The sequence below is a fragment of the Phaethon aethereus genome, assembly GCF_964289735.1.
Source record: "Phaethon aethereus genome assembly, chromosome: W".
Lineage (NCBI taxonomy): Eukaryota > Metazoa > Chordata > Aves > Phaethontiformes > Phaethontidae > Phaethon > Phaethon aethereus.
The window spans coordinates 11,994,376-12,017,901 of NC_138581.1; the positions used below are offsets into that span (position 1 = coordinate 11,994,376).

Consider the following 23,526-nt stretch of genomic DNA (forward strand, 5'->3'; position numbering starts at 1 on the left):
ACATAGGTTAAGCATATGTTAATAAAACATCCTGAGTTTTTCTTAGAAGATTGAAGGTGAAGAATGATAAGAAAGATAAGCGACCGTGATGACCGAGACTGCATCAATGAACAGCAACTTCTGAGGAGGAACTGAAACAGAATGATAAGAATAAGCTGAAGCTGGAAGATTGATGGACTTTCAAAAGTTGATGAAATATTAAGTAAATGAGACTTTGTGGAAAAATATCAAGATCTTTTGTGTTACATAATATTATGAAGGACTATATATAGAAGGTTTGTATTGTAAGTGATGGCCCAACTCTGAGTTGTTAATAAAGCAAACCTAGAGATATCCACAGTCTGGTGAAATTCTTTAACATGGCATCAGCTTTAATCAGTTCAGTTCCTACCACAGCATCTCATTTTGCCTTACTACAACTGGACATTGATACTGATTCAGAGCCTGGAAAGGGCAGAAGTGTCCAAGGTGCTGGTAAATCCCAAGCTTCAGGAGGAAGATCTACAAATGACAAGAAATGAGAGAAAAGGAGAAAGAAGAAAGAAAACCAGCAGTCAGGCTAACGAGGTAAAGGGATTTTCCTCTGGCAAAGTATATTTACTGTTTGATTCCTTTGTTATGTGGCTGCAGTGTTTCTGATCCAATCTTAACATTCAAAAGAAATTTTACCTTCTGGTGTGCAACATATCTGATTAAACAAAAATGTAGACCAAACTGCAGAACAAGATAAAATATATGCATGTCTAATGTCATGTGTGTCTGAATGTCATAATCAAGACAGTTTCTATATATTTGTTAACATTCTGATTAAAAATTACTTCCTATGCTTTTTCAGCTCAGAAATCTTGCTTTTAAAAAGATTCCTCATAAATCCTCCTGATACATTTATGTATTTTCTGGAAAGTTATTGATTGCATTATTAGTTTAATTTTTAAAGATCTCTTTAGCCTAATAACTGTGTGTGTTTAACAACCCACTCTCATAGTCCTTAGACTATCCTTGCCTCAAGGCTAACATTTCAACTATGTGTAGATAGTTAATCACAAGGAATGCATGTGTGTTAGAACCAAGAGGCTTTATGAGATAATTAAAACAAAGAAGGGTTTTAGGACTGAGAGATAGGAGCAAACAAGAACTTGCAGGCCCAGCACTGCAGATGTTACAGGACCACGTGTGTCTGTCTTGAGTTTCATAAGCACTTCTTTTATTGTAACAAGCTATACATATTCATTACATTTTCTGAGAAATCTCCGCCTCCCTGCCTATCTACTACATTTACATAACACTGGCGTTGCAAAACTACACTATGCATGCACGGAGGTCTTGGGTGGTCGTCGGTGGTCGTTTGGGGAGTTAACCCCTACTCCTTTTTCCCTTTTATGGTCACGGATCTCCTGAGGATAGTTTCTTCTCCTTGGATGTTTGCCCCTTCTGTTGTCCAGCCAAGCAGTTCCTTCTTATCATCCTTGTTTGAGTACTCCTGCTAGGATGTTTCTATTCTCAAGGTTAAGATATCTTCTCCGTACTCATTAATCTCTCAGTCCTTGCTCTTAACTCTTCCTTGTTTTAATTTCATGAGGCCTCTTGGTTCTACACACACGCATTTCTTGTGATTAACTATTTACACACAGCTGAAATGTTAGCCTTGAGGCAAGTATAGCCTAAGGACTATGAGAGTAGGCTGTTAAACATAATCACACAGTTATTAGGCTAAAGAAATCTTTAAAAGTTAAACTAATCATGTAATCAATAACCTTCCAGAAAGTACATAAATGTATCAACAATAAAAGAAGTGCTTATGAAACTCAAGACAGACACACTGGGTGGAATTATCCCCTGTGTCTCCAGTACTGCAATAAAGAATGCCTGCCTTCTAAAACTTCAAACTGTGTTAGAGGGCTTTCTTGATGACTTTTTTGGTAGCATTTTGGCGACCCAGGTGGGACTGCACTTTTGAATCTCGACGGTTCCTGGGACCTCCAGCTGGCACTGAGGGATTCTCCAGGAGAACCTCCGATCCCCCGACCAAAGAATTCTAAGCCAAGGCCCCTGGTTGGTAAGTTTCAAAGGCATTCTTTCTGTAATTTCTGGTCACCTGCCCGTAAAAGACGCAGCGAAAGCTCCGCAGGGTTGGGCTGTAAAGGTACCTATCTGTCTGTACAAGGGGATTGAATCCCCCTCTGTCTGTATAAAAGGGATTCTGATCCCATCTGTATAAGGGGTTCGAGTCCCCGTCTGGAAACGGGTCTGGTTAATTGTGATCTGACATTTGGCTACTGGATTTCGGATATTGATTATTGGTTTGTTGTTTTAACAATTGTGGTCTGATGTTTGGTTATTGAATTCTGGCTATTGATTATTGGGTTTTGGCAATTGTTTTACGGTAAAATGGGGGCTGTATCATCATCACAGGGTGATATTCTTAAGGAATCTCTGTTGGGATGTATATTGAAACATTGGAAACAGATTGCGGGACCTCTGGGCGGAAGTACAAGAAGAGAAGAATTGATTAAATATTGTAATCAATGGTGGCCTTTGTATAAGTTGGATGATGGGGAGAAGTAAGTGGCCTCAGAATCGAACTTTGAATTATAATACATTATTTAGGAAAACCACTAAGGAGGTGCTGTTCTGTTTGTAGTATAGGACAAAGGTGTTTGAAAGTTTCAGAACAGGAGGAAGAAAATATTGAAATATTGGTGGCTCCTGTGAGACGAATAAGGGATCGAGATTATGGAGGAATAAGATTGGAAAGAGGTGAGGTCGAGAAAGATGAGAGGAATGAGGACCAGGGAGTAAAGTCTAGTATAGGCGCTGAGGGTTTTAGCCTGATTGCAGGGCAAAAAAGAGCTAAGAATACAGGAGAAGTTATGTAAGTTCCCCTGTGTAAAGCAGTGGGAAGTGATGGGCCAATTACAGTTAAAGTGCCTTTTTCAATTACTGATATGAATAATTGGAAAATAGCTGCTGGAAATTACTAAGATGATCCAGATTGCACGGCGAGTGCGTTTGAAATGATGATCAAAACTCAGGATCCTGCTTGGAAAGATATTGAAGCAATAATGGCCGTGTTGTTTGATAGTACTGAAAGAGGAATGATCCGCAGGGCTGACCAAATGCAAGTGGAGGCTCAGTTAGCATCAGGGACTCTCCCTGGGACAGTGGAACACCACTTTCCCTCAGAAGATCCCCACTGGGATCCCAATAGAAGTGGATCCCAACAGCTTTTAACCCAATATCGGAAATGGATTTTGTATGGTATATGGAGTGTGATTCCTAAAGCGCTGAATTGGTCAAAATTATATGAGATCAAACAGGATCAGAAAGAGTCTCCCACTGAGTTTATGAATAAATTAAAGGAGGCAGCCAAAAAGTATACTACACTAGATGCAAATTCGGAAGAAGGGATAAATTAATTAGCTTCGCTGTTTATTGGCCAGTCCTCAAATGATGTCAGAAGAAAATTGCAGAAACTGCAAGGGATGGATGCCCGAGACTTGGGAAAATTATTAGACGTAGCATGGGCAGCATACAGGGATAGAGATCACCAGAAAGAGGCTGTTAATGCCAAACTGATTGCTGTGTTAGAAGGAACTCCTAGAGGGAGAGGAAATTTCAGAGGAGGATGTCAAAGATGGGGTTGCAGCCATGGAAGGTCCATGCCTCAGCTAGGAGAAAATCAGTGTGCATATTGTAAAAAGGAAGGGCACTGGAAAAGTGATTGCCCTAACCGGAAATTTGGAATGACTCCAGACACACTGCTCTCGGTGGGGATGGAATGAAGGGGACCAGAGGAATCTCTCCCAGCAGAACCTCTGGTTAAAATTAAGCTGGGAGAGGGAGAAGTCGAGTTTTTAGTAGACACTGGAGCCACATACTCTGTTTTAAACACATTAAAAGGAGAAATTAGTAATAGACAAACAAAGGTTGTTGGTGCAACAGGAAAGCAAGGAATACAGCCATTCTTTAAACCAACGAAATTTAAATTGGGAAAACAATGGGTGATACACCAATTTTTATATTTGCCTGGGTCACCCAAGCCCCTCCTGGGAAGGGATTTATTAGAAAATTTAGAAGCAGAAATAATATTTAAGGATGCAGAAGTATTGATCCCTGAAACTAAAATTGTTGAAGCCACAGACTTGTTACTGCAGGTTATACCAACGACTGAAAAGGAAATTCCCCAAGACGTGGAAAACCAAGTGATCCCGATTATATGGGCAGGAGAAGTACCGGGGAAATCTAGGTGCGCTGATCTGGTAAGAGCTGAACTTAAGCCAGGAATGACACCAGTAAGGTTAAAACAATATCCCCTAACATTAGAAATCAAGGTGGGATTAATTCCCATAATCCAAAAATCTCTTAAATATGGTCTATTATTAGACTGTGAATCTAAATATAATACTCCAATATTGCTCATCAAAAAGGTGGATGGGAAAATGTATAGATTGGTTCAGGACTTAAAAGTGATTAACCAAATTGTCCAAGATATTCATCCTGTGGTAGCTAATTCCTACACTTTGCTGACCTCTCTAACTGAAAAGCAGGGGTGGTTCACAGTTTTAGATTTAAAGGATACCTTTTTCTGCATACCTCTTGACTTAAATAGTCGAGAGCTGTTTGCATTTGAGTGGGAAAATCCTGAAACTGGGCAAAAGACACAATATACCTGGACAGTGTTGCCCCAAGAATTCAAGAATAGCCCCACTATCTTTGGAAATCAGCTGGTAAAAGAACTGGAATTATGGAAGCAAGAAAATAAAGGTGGGACTGTGCTACAATACGTGGATGATATATTAATTGCTACAGAATCCTGTGATTTGTGTCTAGTCCTGACAATTAGCTTATTAAATTTCCTGGGACTAGGTAGATATAGAGAGTCTAAAGAGAAGGCACAGAACGCACAAGAAACTGTAACCTACCTAGGATTTGAGACCCTAAAGGGACATAGACAATTAAGTACAGAAAGGAAAGAAGCTATATGCCAGCTCCCCGAACCTCGCGATGTTCATGAATTGTGGGCGTTCCTAGGAATGGTCGGGTGCTGTCACCTGTGGATTGCAAATTATGGACTGTTGGTAAAACCTCTGTATGAATTGTTAAAGATTTCACCAAGAAATCTTTTAAATTGGACAAATGATAGCAGAAATGCTTTCAAACAACTTAAGCGAGCCCTGATGAGAGCGCCAGTCCTCGGACTACCTGATCTTACAAAATCTGTTGAATTGTTTACCTATGAAAGGCAAGCGGTGGCTTTGGGAGTGTTGTCGCAGCATTTAGGAGATCAAAGACATGCCGTAGCTTATTTCTCGAAACAATTGGATCCTGTGAGCCAAGGATGGCCCGGATGCCTGAGAGCAGTAGCGGCAACAGTACTGCTGATCCGGGAAGCCCAGAAGCTGACCTTAGGACAGAAGATGACTGTTTATGTTCCACACATGGTCGTCACAATATTAGAACAAAAAGGGGGACACTGGTTATCTCCCAGTAAAATGCTAAAGTATCAAGTAGTCCTCATAGAACAAGACGATGTTACACTTCAAATGACTGCTATTGTTAACCCTGCAATGTTCCTCTCTGCCAGACAAGTCGAAGGAACACCAGAACATGACTGCCTGCAAACCATTTGTGATAAATGATTTAGTCCCAAACAGGATTCCAATTTAAGTTTACAATTTATTAAGCGAATAGAGGCAAGCAAACAGCGCTGGGTGCGCCGGGAGTCTCCACTCCACCAAGACACATGCGGTACAGTTCCTGTTCTTGGTTTATATCCTGTCTGCTAATACATATTCATGAATAGGCGTGTCTTCTTCGGCACATGCCCTCTTCTCCTGCTAGAGTCTTCTCGAATCTTCCTCAGCGTGCCCCCAGGATGACCCCAAACTTTATGCATGCACTTTACAAGTTTCTCTTTACACAATACTATGCGGTCAGTGGTCAAACTGGTTTGAGCTGATATACCAGCAAAGTAGTTTAAGTTTCTCCTGTAAAATACCCCTTTTTATGGTGCAGGAGAAATCCATAGAAGTACAGAAGGTTACACTTCATCACACGAATCAGATGAACATATTTCACAATCCCCCATCTTCTTCTTTATAGTATTGATTCGTGTTTTCATTTCCAATCGAGTACTGCAGATATCTGCATTCCTTGTATAACCGAGTGGATTAATCTAGTAACAATCCCCCACATATCCCCAATACAACTATCCCAATTTTAGTAAGCCAATCACCACCCATAAAATCTCCCCAAAATCCTCCTAGATTGACTCCATTCCAAGTTTTTCTCTCAGGAGGCCATTCATTATACACCTGGACTCCTAGTCGCTCTCCCCGATTTATGGGTAACAGGAAAAAACTAGGTCTTACTAGTTCCAATTCTTACTCGTTTGGAGTACCCATTGTTGTTTCCTATTACCCTTTCCCATTGTTTTCCAAATTTGGGGATTACTTATATTGCTCTCCATAGCTTCCCATGGCCATCGTTCACCTTGATTTGTTCCACCACAAACATATTCAATGACTTAGCAATGTTTTCAGCAAGATTTACAAATCAATTTTTAGCAACTGTGGGAATTTCATGTTTCACTCCTGTTTCTATTTCATGATCTTTTGTTCTTTATATCACAAGTCCCATTTTGGTTATTTTTTCCTGTTTCCACTTTTCTAAGTTTACAGGTCCTACACACTTCTGGGGTAAACCCCAGCTGGATGTTACAACCTTACTTAACTTATCCATCCCCTTCTAGTGGTTACTACACATTGACTACAGTTATTTGCCGTAGTCAGAGTCAAGGAACTCACCCCAAGTAGAGCTAGAAGAGGTCCGGTCAGGGCCATAGTGATCGGCGGTCACAGCCCAAAGGGGTTGCAGCCCTTGGCAGACCCTTTTTAAGCCGCAACACCAGTTCCCCTCCGGTCTTGCCCTCTTCCTTCCTTTAAGGGGGTGCTTTCTTAGTACCCAAATTAATTCTTCTAAGGGGGTGGATGTTCCACAGCGGATGCACCTGAAGTCTATATTATTTAAACTATGTTCTTGTCCTCCTCTTGGAGAGATACTGAGAACATTTTGCTCTTACAAATAAACAACACCTTCTACACAAAGGCTTTGCTGATCCTCCCAGACACTAGTATACTTGCAAAACTGATCCCTGTTATTAGTCTCCCTGTTCACCAATTCTACAGGAGTAGCCACAATAAAATTCCCACAGCAATTTAGACTTTCTACTCCTTCACTGGACCTTTCACTCGCGACACATGTGTCCATCCTTTTTCAGCAGTTCTCACAGCTGTTTCTGTAATTGCAAATCCTAAAGGTGGTGTTTGGGCCACCATCCCAATCTCTCTTAATTCTTTTAATCTTTTTCCAATGGTAATTATATATTGTTGGATACTATGATCCACAATTACATCATTCCCCAGAGGCATTCCTTGAAAATAAGGCGTGCCATATAACATTTCATATGGCGATAATCCAGTCTCACTGTCCAATGGTAAACATTTCGTCCAGGGCATTTGTGTCTCAATCATTAATTTATTCATTTTTTCTACCTTCCCCGAGCTTTGTGGGTGCCACGGAGTGTGGTATTCCCACTGAATACCTAATGATTGACATAATAGTTTTATTATTTTAGAAGTAAAATGTGTGCCCTGGTCAGAATCAATGTACTGGATTATCCCATATCTAGGTATCAAATATTCCAATAAAATTTTTACCACCATCTGTGCCGTAGCTCGTGCTACAGGGTAAACTTCTACCCACTGTGTTAAATGATCTACTATTACCAATAAATATTTTTGAAATCGACTTGTACTTTCTCAAAAGGTCTGTAAAGCTGTTTTTCTCCCTCCCGTGGTCTTGATGTATTAAGTTCCTCCCTTGAGAATTAATCAAACCCCTTTCTTCCCAAATTTTTCCAAAAGTGTGACCACCCCATATGCGTCCTTTTAATAATTCCAGGGCCCTACATAGGGCATACAGCTCACAAGCCTGAGCTGACCATGATGGACTCAGAGGTCCTGATTCCACAAGTTCCAAGTCCTTATTAATTATTGCATATCCCGATTTTCTCTTCCCTTCTACCACTCGGGAGGAGCCATCTATAAACAGCGCTTCTCCATTTTCCTACTCAGTATCTCTTAAATCTGGTCTCACCTTAGTCTGGGTCTCAATTACCTCTAAACAGTTATGTTGTAATACCTCTGATGGTTCTCCAAACAAAAATTGTGCTGGACTCTGAGCAGAAGTCACCCTCAGTTCTAAGTCAGGGGAGTCTATTAGTATTGCTTCATACTTTAGGATCCGGCTGTCTGTTAACCATTTTTCCGCTTTTTGTTGTAAAACATTTCTGACATTGTGTGGGGTATACACCTTTAAAGGAGCACTAAAGGTATTTGCCCAATTTCCTTTTTAGTTTGTGGGTGTATAGAATCCCAGATACCCTATCAGGATCTAACTTCTTCCTTCCTTTACTCAGCCAATGTCCTAAGTATTTTACTTCTTGTTCTACAACTGTAGCTTTGATCGGGACACCTTTAATCTCTTTTCCCCTAGAAAATTTCAATAATTTTACCTCCTTGGGTATTGTGAAATCTTGTAAGATTTTCTCTAAAGTTTGTCCAAATAGATTTGGTGACTCCGTAAACCCTTGTGGTAACACAGTCCATCTTAATTGTTGTTTTCGTCCTCCCACTCAAAGGCAAAATAATCTTTGGATCCCTCATCCAGAGGACAGGCCCAAAAAGCATCCTTCAAATCTATTACACTATACCAAGTATGTTTGGGCAACTACAGGTCCTTTTCGACCCTCCATAGGTATAGGGTATTGCTTGATTCTAATTGGGCAATTTGTCCCCTTGACTCTGAATGCTCAAGTTTAACTTCAAAATCAAATCCCTTCCTAATAAATTGTATTCCGCTTCAGGGAGCCGAAGTAAATCATTAGGCAAGATATTTACTTTAAAAGGCTCTCCTTTTGCCCCTACTACTGACATACAGCTCTTCCCTTTTTCTATTCCTTTTGGAAATTTTTGAATGGTTGATTTTTCGGCCCCTGTATCCTCTTTATGGGGACCAATTAATAAGGCTGTCCCCGGGGTGTCTGCTCTATTCTTTTTTTTGCTTTTCTCTCCAGACGGAGTCTTATTTTTCTGACTTTCTCTTACTGCTGCTACAAAAATTTTTGCTTTTTGTTTTTCTTCGTCCCTCCTAACATGGACTTTCTGGGCTTCTCTAAGTCTTATATCCCCCCAGGATTTAGCTACAAATTGTGTTCTAAGGAGTGCGGTCCCAGCCACTGTATTCGGCCTCGGGGAACCTCTTCCCTTATTCCCTGTATGATTATTTAATGGGACTGCCACAAACCCGATGCCTCCCTGATTGCCTCTGAGGGGTACTTCTCGTAAGGGATATAGAGAAGCTCCCTCAGATACAGCAGTCCTACTTCTTGTACATGCAGCCGGAGGTCAATCTAATTCCGGTGCTGTTGGTGGTGGAGGTAGGGGCAACGGTGGTACAGGTAGAGGTACTACGGCCACCGGAGGGGGAGCCACCGCTGAAGATGGATATGGAGGCGGTAGGTTATCCAGTGGCTCCCATTTATAATCTTTTTCTTTTTCCTTTTCACTTTTAAATAGTGAGGCATAATCGCTTTCCTCCTGACTAAAAGGTTCCTTTGAATTAACATATATATTTAAGGCCTGGCAGACCCAGTCTTCAAAAGATCCAAAAACGGGCCAAAAGACATGTGGTCTCAAAGGTTCTTTTGGCCATTCTACCATACAATATTGAACTAATTTTAATTTACTTTTTCCTTTTCTGGGGCCCCTATCATTCCAATTTTTAATCATTATTCCTAATGGACTCTCCGGAGGTATTTCTAGTAATTCGCTCCCTTTCTTCTGGTCCTGGGTTCTCGATTTCGTCTGACCCATCTAGGAATTTTTACTGTGGCAATTCCTACAGCCCTTGGTTACCAGTAAGAGTGTCTTGCAGGGGGTTTAGGACCTATCACCCACCCACGAATCCCATAGGAATCGCTTCGGTCCTTCACCGGCCAAGTCCCTCACGGGAGATTGGAACCGCGGTTAGAAGACCTCCACAAATGCTTCGGAACTAGGTTCCGTCTCAGTCACACTCTTACACACACAGGCAACCGAATCCCACCCAACCGAACGGTATACACCTTAAATACTTGCAACTCCGTCGTCTTCATTCGGATCTTCGCACGCAGAATTACGGGCAAAATAAACTGCTGCAGCCGGCAAGGGAGCTCATAAAAAAATCAAATTCTTTGCTTGCCCCTATTCAGGTACAGGATGGCGTTAGTCCCGACCCGACCCGATCAGGAGCCACCAAAAGGTGGGGTGCCCCTCCTAGATCAAGTCAGAATTCAGGAACCAAGACCATCCCAGACGAGCCCCCAATTGTGATAAATGATTTAGTCCCAAACAGGATTCCAATTTAAGTTTACAATTTATTAAGCGAATAGAGGCAAGCAAACAGCGCTGGGTGCACTGGGAGTCTCCGCTCCACCAAGACGCATGCAGTACAGTTCCTGTTCTTGGTTTATATCCTGTCTGCTAATACATATTCATGAATGCGGGAGAAGGATGGACTTCACAACTCTATGAGAGTTATATTCCGAAGCTGTTTATTGTCTTGTCTGACTCCAATATATATCATAATTTTCGCTTAGTCACTGCGCACACACTCATGATTGGTTACAACTTGTTACACACACTATTGCAATTGGCTATATACAAAATATCACGCGCTGTCCACGCGCCCCTCACACAGTCAGGATTGCTGCTTGCAGGTGTTCCTGTTTTCCTCGCTTCTTCTTAGTTGTTTATCACAGCTCCTTCTCCTCAAGGCCGAGCCGTGCAGATATCCAGCTGTTTACCAGCTTCTCAGTGCCACAGCTCCTTCTCCTTAAGGTCGAGCCGTGCAGATCAACGCCACAGCTCCTTCTCCTTAAGGTCGAGCTATGCAGGGTGATCCCAACACATGAATAGGCATGTCTTCTTCGGCGCATGCCCTCTTCTCCTTCTAGAGTCTTCTCGAATCTTCCTCAGCGTGATCCTGTCTTCTAATACATATTCATGAATAGGCATGTCTGCTAATACATATTCATGAATAGGTGTGTCTTCTTCGGCACATGCCCTCCTCTCCTTCTAGAGTCTTCTCGAATCTTCCTCAGCGTGCCCCCAGGATGACCCCAAACTTTATGCATGCACTTTACAAGTTTCTCTTTACACAATACTATGCAGTCAGTGGTCAAACTGGTTTGAGCTGATATACCAGCAAAGTAGTTTAAGTTTCTCCTGTAAAATACCCCTTTTTATGGTGCAGGAGAAATCCATAGAAGTACAGAAGGTTACATTTCATCACATGAATCAGATGAACATATTTCACACATTGAAGAGACATACTCCAGCAGACCAGATCTGAGGGATACCCCTTTAGAGAATCCAGATGGGGAACTGTACACCGATGGTAGCAGCTTTGTGTGAAATGGAATACGCATTGTCAGGGTATGCAGTAACCACACTCAAAGATATAGTAGAAGCGAAGGCTCTGCCTCCAAAAACATCTGCACAGAAGGCTGAACTAATAGCTTTGACATGAGCCTTGGAGTTGAGTACTGGAAAAGCTGTAAATATTTGGACTGATTCTAAATATGCATTTGGGATAGTGCATGCTCATGGAGCCATTTGAAAGGAAAGGGGGCTGTTATCAGCACAAGTAACTGAAATTAAACATGCTGAACAGATCCTGAGCTTGCTGGAAAGTGTCAAAGCCCTGAAGGCCGTTGCTATAATGCATTGTAAAGCACATCAATCGGATAAAACCACTCAAGGGAAAGGGAATAAATTGGCTGATTTAACGGCAAAAGAGGTTGCAGAAAAAGGCACTGAAATGCTAGCTCTAGTCCCAGAAAAGAAAATTCTTTTAGCAGAAACACCAAAATATGACCCAGTGGATCAAAAACTAATTGATACATTGTTAACTCATAAGAGGGAGGGTGGATGGGCAGTGTCCCCTAATGGTCAATTGGTAGTACCTTATTTTCTTATGAGAAACTTAGTACAACAAGAACATAATAAAGTACATTACATTGGGGAACTGAAAATTTATTAAAACACTTACAAAATATAATAATCAGCCAAAATATGATAGAAACTGTGAAGTCAATTACCAAAAGATGTGAATTATGTTGCAAAAATAATCCCAAGACCCAAAACAAAATCCTATTTGGAATAAATAAAGAAGGACATTTGCCTGGAGAATATTGGCAAATTGATTTTACTGAATTACCAAGAAAAGGGGGGTTAAAGTATCTACTTGTTTTAGTAGATACCTTTACAGGTTGGCCCGAGGCTTTTCCATGTCACACCAACAAGGCCAGGGAAGTAGTAAAGATATTGTTGAAAGAAATCATTCCATGATTTGGAGTCCCCTTCGGAATGTCATCAGACAGAGGTTCCCACTTGGTAGCAGCAGTTGTTTATCAGGTGAGCAGATTACTGGGAATCTCCTGGGCTCTCCATACCCCTTATAGACCACAATCGAGTGGAAAAGTAGAAAGAATTAATTCTACTCTGAAAACACAATTGGGAAAATTATGTCAGGAAACATCTATGACTTGGGTACAAGCTTTATCTTTAGTCCTATTGAAAATTTGAATTCAGCCCAGAGGAAAATATAAGCTAAGCCCTTATGAAATCCTGTATGGCCGACCATACCAAATACCCAGTTTACTAGGAAATATGCATATAACTGGGGAGACTGATATGAGAAAGTACTTAATATCACTAGGAAAAACTCTACAAGGAATATATAAACAAATTGTTCTGAATAAATCTTTAGGTCTTGATTCCCCAGGACACCCGTTTCAGCCTGGAGATTGGGTATATGTGAAATCCTGGAATTCAGAACCGTTAAATGAAAAGTGGAAAACACCTTTCCAAGTTCTCCTAACGACATACACTGCTGTTAAGGTTTGGGAAAAAGGACCCTGGATTCACTCTTCGAGGATCAAGAAGGCTTCCCCTCCATGGGTGATAGAACAACAGGATCCTTTGAAGCTGAAGATAAAACGACAAGATGTATAAATATGTTGTGTTTATTGTAAATTTGATAACCATGAGTCCAGTTTGTGAAATGATCTACTGGGATCAAAATGTACATCTAATGCTGTCCCAGAATGTTACTCAAATACTCCATAAAAGTGATTGCTGGATCTGTACCCAGATCTCAGAAAATTCGAGGAAAGAATTCTAGTTGGTCGTGTTTATTCAATTTGGGAAACGGAGAATTTGTGGGAAGTTTTGAAAAATGTAACAAGACTCGATTATTGAATTTGTCAGGAATAGCTCCTGCTTTTGTGACCCTAAATTACACAGGTCTTCCTGTTCCCACGGATACTGGTTGGTATCGGTTATGTGGTAATATAGCCCAGAAAGTGTTACCTTTAAGACGGAAAGGAGCATGTACATTAGGAGCTCTGGTTCCCAATATGACCATAATTGATAAATTACATCAAAAAAAAGGATGGATAAGAACTTTTCTTAGGCGAACAACAAAAACTCACAATGCAATTGCAGATAGACCTACCGGATTTCACAGCTTTGTTCGGTGGTTCATCCCATGGCTTGGAGTCAGCGAAATAGAAAAGACTATTGTAAACATTTCAGCAGTAATAGAAGTAATAGAAAATAGGACAGCAGATGCAATTCAAGCATTACAAATAGAAGTCTCTAGCCTCTCACAGGTAGTATGCCAAAACCGAATGGCACTGGATTTATTACTGGCCTCACAGGGAGGTGTTTGTACTATTATAAACACCAGTTGTTGCATGTATGTGGACCAAAGTGGCAGAATATCTACTGATTTAGAAGAAATTTGGACACAGACTAAAGTGTTACATTGACATGCGTAAAACAGACTCCACAATCCGTAAGATTGTAAAGTAGGTATGTTTATTCAGCGCTGGGCAGCACGGGGGGGTAGTCCTACCAAAAACCGTGTGCACCCCAACGCGGCACTTACTTCAAATATATACAGCAAAGTGTTGCATATACATAAAGTTTCGCAATATGCCTATACATATGCATGACCTGTCCCCGCTTCCTATTGAAATGAGTTCCAAGACGTTATTTCCATGAACCCCTCCCATCTGCGCTTGCACATTGTCTCCTAGTGGTGGTCGTCAGGGGTCACGGGGATGAAGGTTGGTGGTTCCTCTTCGTCACCGCTGGTAACCTTTCGTCCCTGCGCAGACGCAGTTGTTCCTTGGTTCTTACTCAAACCGCAGGGTCGGTTTTAGCTAGTTTCTTGAGGCAAGTTCCTAATTCTTATTAGGGACTGTCCTTGTGAGGAGCCACAAATCTTCTTGCTCCTGTTAGTTTATCAGGAACTGTCTTTGTAAGGAACTACAGATCTCCTGCTTTAGTTACTTTACGCAATAGCTAACAAGATTTCAAACCTTGTCTACTAATTAACTGCTAAGATTCCCTTAACCCCTTCTCTCAGTCCCCCCTTTTCTAAGAAGTTAGTAAATTCTTTTACTATGCCTGTTCCTAATACAGTGTTTCCTTATCCAGCATCTTTTCAAAATACTTGTTAGACTCAAGCCTGCGTTGTAACTGGTTCCTCTTCCATTTGCCGTAGGAGTCCCCTGTGTTCCGAAAACACCACAGGGCACATCGAACTATAACACAAAGCGCTATGGATAGAACCACAATAATTATTAGAGTAACAAATAATCGTTTTAACCATGATAGGTTTGGTAATCAAGAGGTTAACCTTTCCCACAGCTCAGAAAACCCTCAGAAGGTGTCATCTTGAGTTACTTCACGTAGGATTTTTGCTTGTTCTCTGATCTCCTGTAAGTCAGCAGATATTCGCCCACTTTTGTCTACATACATGCAACAGCTGACATTGATTACTGTGCACACCCCTCCCTGTGAGGCTAATAATAAATCTAGAGTTATACAATTTTGTGATACTATTTTCGATAAACTAGTAGTTTCTTCTTGGAGTGTCCTGATGGCATCTATAGTTTTATTCTCAATTAACTCTATTACAGCCAAGATGTTTATTATAGTCTTTTCTAACTCGCTAACCCCCAGAAATGGGATTAGCCACCACACAAAGCTATGATAGCTTGTCGGCTTTTCTATTAAGGGGTTACTCATCCTTCAGTTTCTGATTAAAGTGGCTCTCCATTTTCTTCTCACGGGATTCTGTGTTGTTTTATCAATAATAGTGATGTTGGGGACCAGGGTGTCCAAAGTACATGCTCTCCGCCACCCCAGAGGTAAAGTTTTCCGAGCTGCTGTACCACACAACTAGTACCACCCTGTCCCTAGCGGAACCGGGAGGTCAGTATAATTAAGTAACTGAAATGCTGGATCAGTAGAGACAAAATGTGGTCCTCTGTCAGAGGATATAGTTGCTGGATTATCTCTTGTACCAATGCTTTAGCTACCTCCCGAGCTTTAGCTGTTCTGATTGGGAATGCCTCTGGCCGACCTGAAAAGGTTTATCAATAATACCAATAAATATCGATACCCCCCTTTTCTTGGAAGTTCTGTAAAATCAATCTGTCGTTGTCCAGGCCCATTGCCTTTCCCAATCTGGCCCATTTCTGGCTTGGGGGTATTCTTGGGATTAGTTTGGAGGCAAAGATCACATTGTTGAGTTACCTGTCTCACCATAGTATATAAATTTCTGGCCACAATTTCTTTAATTCAATGTTTATATAGAGCCTCCATCCCCCAATGCCTTTTCCTATGTTCTTCCCTTACCAAATGCCATATTAGGCAGGAGGGAATAACCAGTTTTCCTTGTGGGGTATAAGCCCACCCTTCTTCGTTATATGACCCCTCCAGATCTGTGATAAGTTTTTGATCTTCCTTGGTATATATTGGTTTACCTTCTAGGGAGATTTGCCCATCAGGCATTAAAGCTCCTTCTGTTTTTATCTCTGTTTTAGCTACCTGTTTTGCCTCTCTGTCCGCCAGCTCATTTCCTCTCTCCAATTCCGAGCTCACTTTCTGGTGTGCCTTAATATGTATAATCGCCACCTTCTCAGGAAGTTGGACTGCTTTCAACAGTCTCAAAATCTCTTTTGCATGCTTAATAGTTTTCCCTTGAGAGCTCAATAACCCTCTTTCTTTCTAGATTGTTCCATGCGCGTGCACAACTCCGAAGGCCTATCTTGAGTCTGTATAAATATTCACAACTTTGCCTTGAGCCAGTTCCAAGGCTCAGGTCAGAGCAATTATTTCTGCTTTCTGTGCAGAGGTATTTACGGGCAAAGGTCTATTATTTCTTGACTAGTGGTAATGGCATATCTCGCATGTCTTTTATCACTCAGGACATAGCTGCTTCCATCTGTGAACCAGTTTTCTCCGCTTTCCATAGGGCTGTCTTTTAGATCTGGTTGGTTTGCATACGTTGTTTCAATAGTCTCCAAACAGTCATGATGCACTGGTTCTCCCATGTTTCCAGTCTGGGAGCTCTAAGGCTGGAGCCGACACCAAAGCTTTCTTTAGTAGCTCAAAGGCTCGTATGGTCTCTTTGCCCGTCCAGATCATACAATCGTCCTTTGTTTTGGTGGCGATCAGGATATCATCCACATATTGTAACAGTTTCCCTTCTCCAGACGGTATTTCCCAAGATTCCAAGTCTTTTGCGAGCTGATTGCCAAAGATGGTAGGACTGTTCTTAAATCCTTGTGGCAACACCGTCCAAGTGAGCTGAGTCTTGCGACCACTTTTGGGGTTTTCCCATTCGAATGCAAATAATTTTTGGCTGGCTTCATGGAGAGGGAGGCAAAAGAAGGCATCCTTCAGATCTAAAATAGTAAACCAAGTTAGTTCAGGTGTTAATACAATCAACAGGGTATATGGATTTGCTACTAGGGGGTAAAGGTCCTCAGTTATTTTATTTACGGCCCGTAGATCCTGGACCACACGGTATGACCCGTCAGGCTTACGAACAGGTAATATAGGGGTGTTGAAATCAGGCTCACACTCTTTCAGTAATCCTATTTGTAAAAATTTTTCAATCACTGGCCGAATTCTTTCCTTATCTTCCTTCTTTAGGGGATATTGCTTAACTCTTGCCGGTTGCCGGCCTTCTTTGAGTCTAACTTCAACAGGTAGTGCATTCTTTGCTCTTCCAGGTACATCAGTGGCCCATACCCCAGGATATACCTGGTTTAAAATTTTCCCCCTAATCTTTCCTTCTGCGGGGAGACTGGTTAAGAATAGACTCAGTATCTGGATATATTGCTGATCTTTTACTTCCAGAGTAATTTCTCCTTTTTCAAATGTAATTTGTGCATACCCCATTGTTTTCCCAATTTATACTTCAAAGGTTTACAAAAATATGCCTTTTCACTTTGGTCAGTCGCTCCTTTTACCATGATATAGTCGTTTCCCAGGGGCATCAAGGCTTGATTTAAAACCGAGTATGTTGCCCCTGTGTCAACCAAAAATTCTACTTCTTGTTCTTCCTTCCCTAGCCTCATTATAACCAGTGGATCCGCTAGGGTAGATTCCCCAGGTCCCTGTCAATCCTCTTTCACATGGGCTACTATTCTTCCTGTCTGGTGGCTTCGCCTCTTTTCCTTGTTTCTTGGACATTCTCCTTTCCAATGACCAAATTTCTTACACAACGCACATCGATCCTTACTTAATCAAGACGGTTCTCGTCTAGGCCTCCTTTCCTCCTCTTCCCTGACAACTGCTATCATTCTTCTTTGCCCTTGTCTATATTCTTCCTCTCTATTACTAAATGCTCTCCACGCTTCATCCAGCAACACTTCCAGATTTCTACCTTCTGTAGGGCACAGCTTCTGGAGTTTGCACCTAATGTTCCCCGTGGACTGACCCAAGAACAGGGAGACTATTTGTTGTATTCCTACCTCTGACCCAGGATCCAGCGGCGTGCTACGGCGCATTACATCCCTCAATCGATCCAGGAACTCGGATGGGGACTCGGAAGGACCTTGTTTAACTGCATATAGAGCTGACCAATTTATGGTTTTGGGAATAGCCCTTTCCATTCCCTTCGAAATCCATTCTTGATATTCCTGTAACCTCTCCATATGGGCAGATTTATTAGCATCCCATTTTGGGTCTTGGAGGGGAAATATTCTTTGACATCCCCCCCCGTGATCTTGTAATGGTCTTCAGCTAAATTCCCTGCTGTTTTCAAAATTAATTGCTTTTCTGTTTCTGTCGTATACTCTAAGAGCAACTGTATATCTTTCCAGTCTGGATTATGTTGTTTTACTATGAACTGAAAATGCTTAGTAACACTCACCGGGTCGCTTCTATAGTCCCTTGCAACTTTTCTCCATTCTCCTAGATCAGTGGTGGAAAAGGGCACCTTAATCATCATTGTTCCTCCATCAGGTCCCACTGCCTCTCGGAGAGGGGCTTGTAAAGCTGTAGGGACAGTCCTAGAGGCAGTTTTCTTCCTTGTGCGGGAAGGTATGGGACCATCCAGGGGAGTGGAGTTCTCATCCGAGTCCGCATCCTGTTCCTGTGGTCGAGGGGGAGGCTTAAACAAATCAGTTAGACCTTGTTCTGGTGCCTGGTGAATTTTGTCTACTTTAGTACACCTTTGTCCAATACTACATGCCCAACAACACCGCCTCAGTTTACCCTTAAGTTCCTTATTATTTTCTCGCTCAAGTGCGAGTACCATAGGGTCCTGTGGTGGCACCATTCCACAGTCCCTTTGCCACTCCGGATGGTTTCGGAGGGTAAAAAACATATCTGCAATATGAAACTTCATCCCACTTCCCTTCTCTCCTTAAAAACAACACCAATTGTAAAAGAGTGTTATAATCTATAGATCCATTAAGTGGCCACTTAGCTTCACTCTCCAATTTATACAACGGCCACCATTGGTTACAATACTTAATAAGGGTCTTTTCATTTTCTGTCCCTCCAGTTCCAACAATGTCTTTCCAATGAGCAAGCACACAGCCCAGGGGGCTTTTCTTCAAAACTCCCTCATGAGTATTACCCATTTTGCAAACCTCTTCTATTACTTTAGTTTCTGATATACTTTTCAATAAGTTTCCACACAAGCTGTTTCTTACACTTCTTTATGGTTTCTTTCCAGTTCTTTTCCCACACTTCCCAAATTTCCGGGATTAGATTTTCCTTTCCACACACAAAACAGGGAATTATTCCTATTTGTCCACCAGCACTGGGGCTTATAAAATGTCTGAAGGTTGTTCTCAATCTAAGACCACTTTCTGCCCTGCAGGAGTCACATACGCTACTCTCAGATAAAATTGTTCATTTCCCCTTTTTATCCAATGTCCTCCTTCGTTTAAAAATTTCCAAGGTTCGAGCCCAAACCACCAAAGGAGTAATTCCCTTTGCCCCGCTTCTTCATTAACATATAAAGGTATTCACAATCTTTCTATACATTACACACATAAAGACAAAGACTTTTAACATAAAATTCCCGGGTACTCAATTTATACATTTATCACTCCAGGTAACACCCATCCAGCAGCTGCAAATATATACAAAAATAGTAACCCTACCACAATTGCGAGGAGGTCCGCTTACCCTTCTCCTGCTTCTTATATACCAGTCATTAGCAGGTCCATCCTGGCTCCCGACACTGGGATGCAGCGGTGACCTCGGATTTGCTCGATCTACCCTCAAGATCGCTAGCGGCTGCCCCTTCGGTCAGCAAATCCCCTTATTCCCATACAGGGTACCCTCCTCCTACGGGGTACCCTCCTCCCATATGGGGACTGTGCTGCATGTCAGACGTCTCTGCATGATTTACCAGCTGCCCCGGCCACGTGTACGACTTACAGGCTCCCCTCATAAAACATACCATTTTCTTCCGCGGCTTCAGGAGGTGGTTGTCTGCTCCCACGGTGAGCGGCTGGCAGCGGAGTCCCCTCCAAGGAAAGTGCTCGAGGCGCGCCCAGGGGCGTCCGCTCCACAGCCGATCCCGCGGTTAAGCAGAGACCCTCCTGCCTGGCTCGCCAAAACTGACATGCGGAAAACAGACTCCACAATCCGTAAGATTGTAAAGTAGGTATGTTTATTCAGCGCTGGGCAGCACGGGGGGGTAGTCCTACCAAAAACCGTGTGCACCCCAACGCGGCACTTACTTCAAATATATACAGCAAAGTGTTGCATATACATAAAGTTTCGCAATATGCCTATACATATGCATGACCTGTCCCCGCTTCCTATTGAAATGAATTCCAAGACGTTATTTCCATGAACCCCTCCCATCTGCGCTTGCACATTGTCTCCTAGTGGTGGTTGTCAGGGGTCACGGGGATGAAGGTTGGTGGTTCCTCTTTGTCACCGCTGGTAACCTTTTGTCCCTGCACAGACTTGGTTGTTCCTTGGTTCTTACTCAAACCGCTGGGTCAGTTTTAGCTAGTTTCTTGAGGCAAGTTCCTAATTCTTATTAGGGACTGTCCTTGTGAGGAGCCACAAATCTTCTTGCTCCTGTTAGTTTATCAGGAACTGTCTTTGTAAGGAACTACAGATCTCCTGCTTTAGTTACTTTACGCAATAGCTAACAAGATTTCAAACCTTGTCTACTAATTAACTGCTAAGATTCCCTTAACCCCTTCTCTCAACATGAAATGGCAAAAGATGATACCTCTTGTGAATTTGAAGAAATATGGAACAAACTCACTTCATGGTTACCAAATCTCGCTTCGCTAAAGAATCTTTTTGTAGTCATTATAATAATCTTAGCGATATGCTTTTTGGCTTGCATAATGATCCAGTGTTGCAATTGTTTCTTCCAATTAAGTTGGAAAAAAAAATACGGTGGCTTAGTTTGAGACTTGAAAGGAGAACCTTTAGAAGTCTCTAGAAAAGGGAGGAATTGATACATTTATGTACTTTCTGGAAAGTTATTGATTGCATTTTTAGTTTAATTTTTAAAGATCTCTTTAGCCTAATAATTCTGTGAGTGTGTTTAACAACCTACTCTCATAGTCCTTAGACTATCCTTGTCTCAAGGCTAACATTTCAACTATGTGTAGATAGTTAATCACAAAGAATGCATGTGTGTTAGAACCAAGAGGCCTCATGAGATAATTAAAACAAAGAAGGGTTTTAGGACTGAGAGATAAGAGCAAACAAGAACTTGCAGACCCAGCACTGCAGATGTTACAGGACCATATATGGTAAAATGACCTGAGGTTACGACTGAAGGACACAGACAGAGGAATCTGGTGGTCGCAAAAGCAGCCCTCCAACTCATTTCAGAAGTCACGATGCATGTGCAAAATTATGATAATTAGCTCCAGGAAATAAGAGGAATATGTATAAAATTTCTGGGAAATGTAATGAATATGCATAGCCTGTCACAATAAAAGAAGTGCTTATGAAATTCGACAAGTGGAAGGTATGCAAGGAATTAATGTGAGACTTATTTGAAATATTGATTATTTCTCTAAGTCTCAAAGGGGGAATCTGTTGAAGGCATGCAAGAATGAAGCTGGGGGTATTGTTTAGTCTCTGTGAGCAGTTAACAAGGTGCAACCTTGAGGGAAGGAACAAGATAATCACAAAAGGAACACAGCTACTGCAGGTTGGGTATCTGCTTCACCATGGACCTCCATGGGCTGCAGGGGGACAGCCTGCCTCACCATGGTCTTCACCATGGGCTGCAGGGGATTCTCTGCTCTGGCACCTGGAACACCTCCTTCCCTTCCTTCTTCACTGACCTTGGTGTCTGCAGTTGTTTCTCTCACATATTCTCACTCCTCTCTTCTGGCTGCTGTTGCACAGCAACTTTTTCCCCTTCTTAAATATGTTATCACAGAGGCGCTACCACTGTCACTGATTGGCTCAGCTTTGGCTGAGTCTTGCATCCAGCTGGCATTGGCTCTATCGGACATAGGGGAAGCTTCTAGCAGCTTCTCACAAAAGCCACCCCTGTAGCCCCCCTGCTACCAAAACCTTGCCACGCAAACCCAATACAACAACAAACAGAAATTACTTAAGATATGCACTTGATCTGAAAGAGTAAAACAACCTTTAACTTAAACAGATGAAATAGTTTGTTGTCCCTATGACGTCAGTTAGGAAGAATAGGTGCATTTAAAACTAGTCATTTTGGTTCTTGACTCTATTAAAAAGGAATATTTTAAATGCTGAGTTGCTGAAGAATGTATAGCGATTTTTCTTGTATGATGCTGCATATGAATGTTTTGAATTATTGGCAGTATTTTAACCATTTTAGACAAAAATAGTGGAGATGGACAAATAATTTTTTTAGTGCATTTATTGTGTGATACTTAAAGGAATATTTCAGTATGCTTTTTTTCTAGATTCCTTTTAAATGAATGTCTGCTACAGGTTTGTGTTTTCTTTTCCATATATCACATTCACATAGATCCTCAGACATCTTTGGGCTATCCTGGTATGCTTGAAGATGCCCTTGAGTGTATTTAACTTTGAACATACTTTTTTTCCAAGTCAAACCACAAATAAGCGATACCAACTGGATTTACAAAGTGTTTTGTGAAGCTACTGAACTTCTATGCTGGCAGCTACTAGGATGTTATTTTCTTTTACAGAGATATCTTCAACTTATGTCTCGCAAAAAAAGATTGTATTGAACTGCTTTCTGTTTAATTAAGAGGAAATACAGAAAGCTATATTGATAAATGATTAATGTTTGGATGCTGTCCTTGGGTTTTGATTGTTGCTAATGCTTTTGTATATGTGCCTCCTTAAACAGTATAGACAAGTTCTTAACTTTCTAGGCTTCTGAATGATTGTCCTAGCAGTGGAGTAATGACCTGATAATCCTTTTGAAAATTTCCTGAGCTAATTAGCTTCAGAATTACTTTTAAGGTACAGGCTTACTTTGTTCAGTACTTCTTGTATTCTGCATGCTATAAAACAATCATTTCAGGCAAATAAGAGAATTATACAGTCTAACTATTGGGTGGTAAAATGGTCAAAGTAAGCTCAGTCATAAACATTTGATTTTTATTCATATCTTACTGACATATAGGCTACACTCCTGTAAAAGTTGCCTTGGGATTCTTTTATTTTACAAGTAACTTTAGAGTAATACCAAAGTTGCAACACGATAGTTATGTTACAGTTCTGAAGAGATTTTATATCACTCTTAATGGAAAACAAAACAAAACAAAACCTAAATGCTATCATGAGATTCAAGGTTGTAGAGTAGATTGTTTTGCAGTACAGCTACATTTCAAATAGTTTTCTGCAGTCACAAGGGACTGAGCATAAAGAATGGAGGTGCAGTGTGGACTGTAAATATTCTGACAAATTCTGTGTTAACTTTTATTTTGCTAGAATAAAAGTTTAGTGAAATAGTTGATATGGGCATGATCACTGTTAGAGTGCAATGTTGATATTCCATAAAAATGAAGGCTCTTGGGGAGAAAGACTTTTTTTCTTCCCACCACTCCACTGATTAGACAGTAAGGGAGTCATGACCCTGAAACAAACTTTATATAGA

At 41.4% G+C, this 23,526-nt stretch overlaps 1 protein-coding gene across 1 annotated transcript in view; it reads left to right on the plus strand.

Moving 5' to 3' along the window:
- Nucleotides 1-359: 359 nt before the first annotated feature.
- The window catches only part of LOC309415128 (G kinase-anchoring protein 1-like), a gene marked incomplete at both ends in the record, with an annotated part of 61,324 nt that continues 38,157 nt past the window's right edge, over nucleotides 360-23,526 (plus strand). Inside the window, 6 exon segments of the mRNA XM_082012575.1 lie at nucleotides 360-518; nucleotides 522-556; nucleotides 558-567; nucleotides 836-868; nucleotides 1,924-2,056; nucleotides 2,647-2,795. Coding sequence (XP_081868701.1) covers nucleotides 360-518; nucleotides 522-556; nucleotides 558-567; nucleotides 836-868; nucleotides 1,924-2,056; nucleotides 2,647-2,795 — 519 coding nt within the window.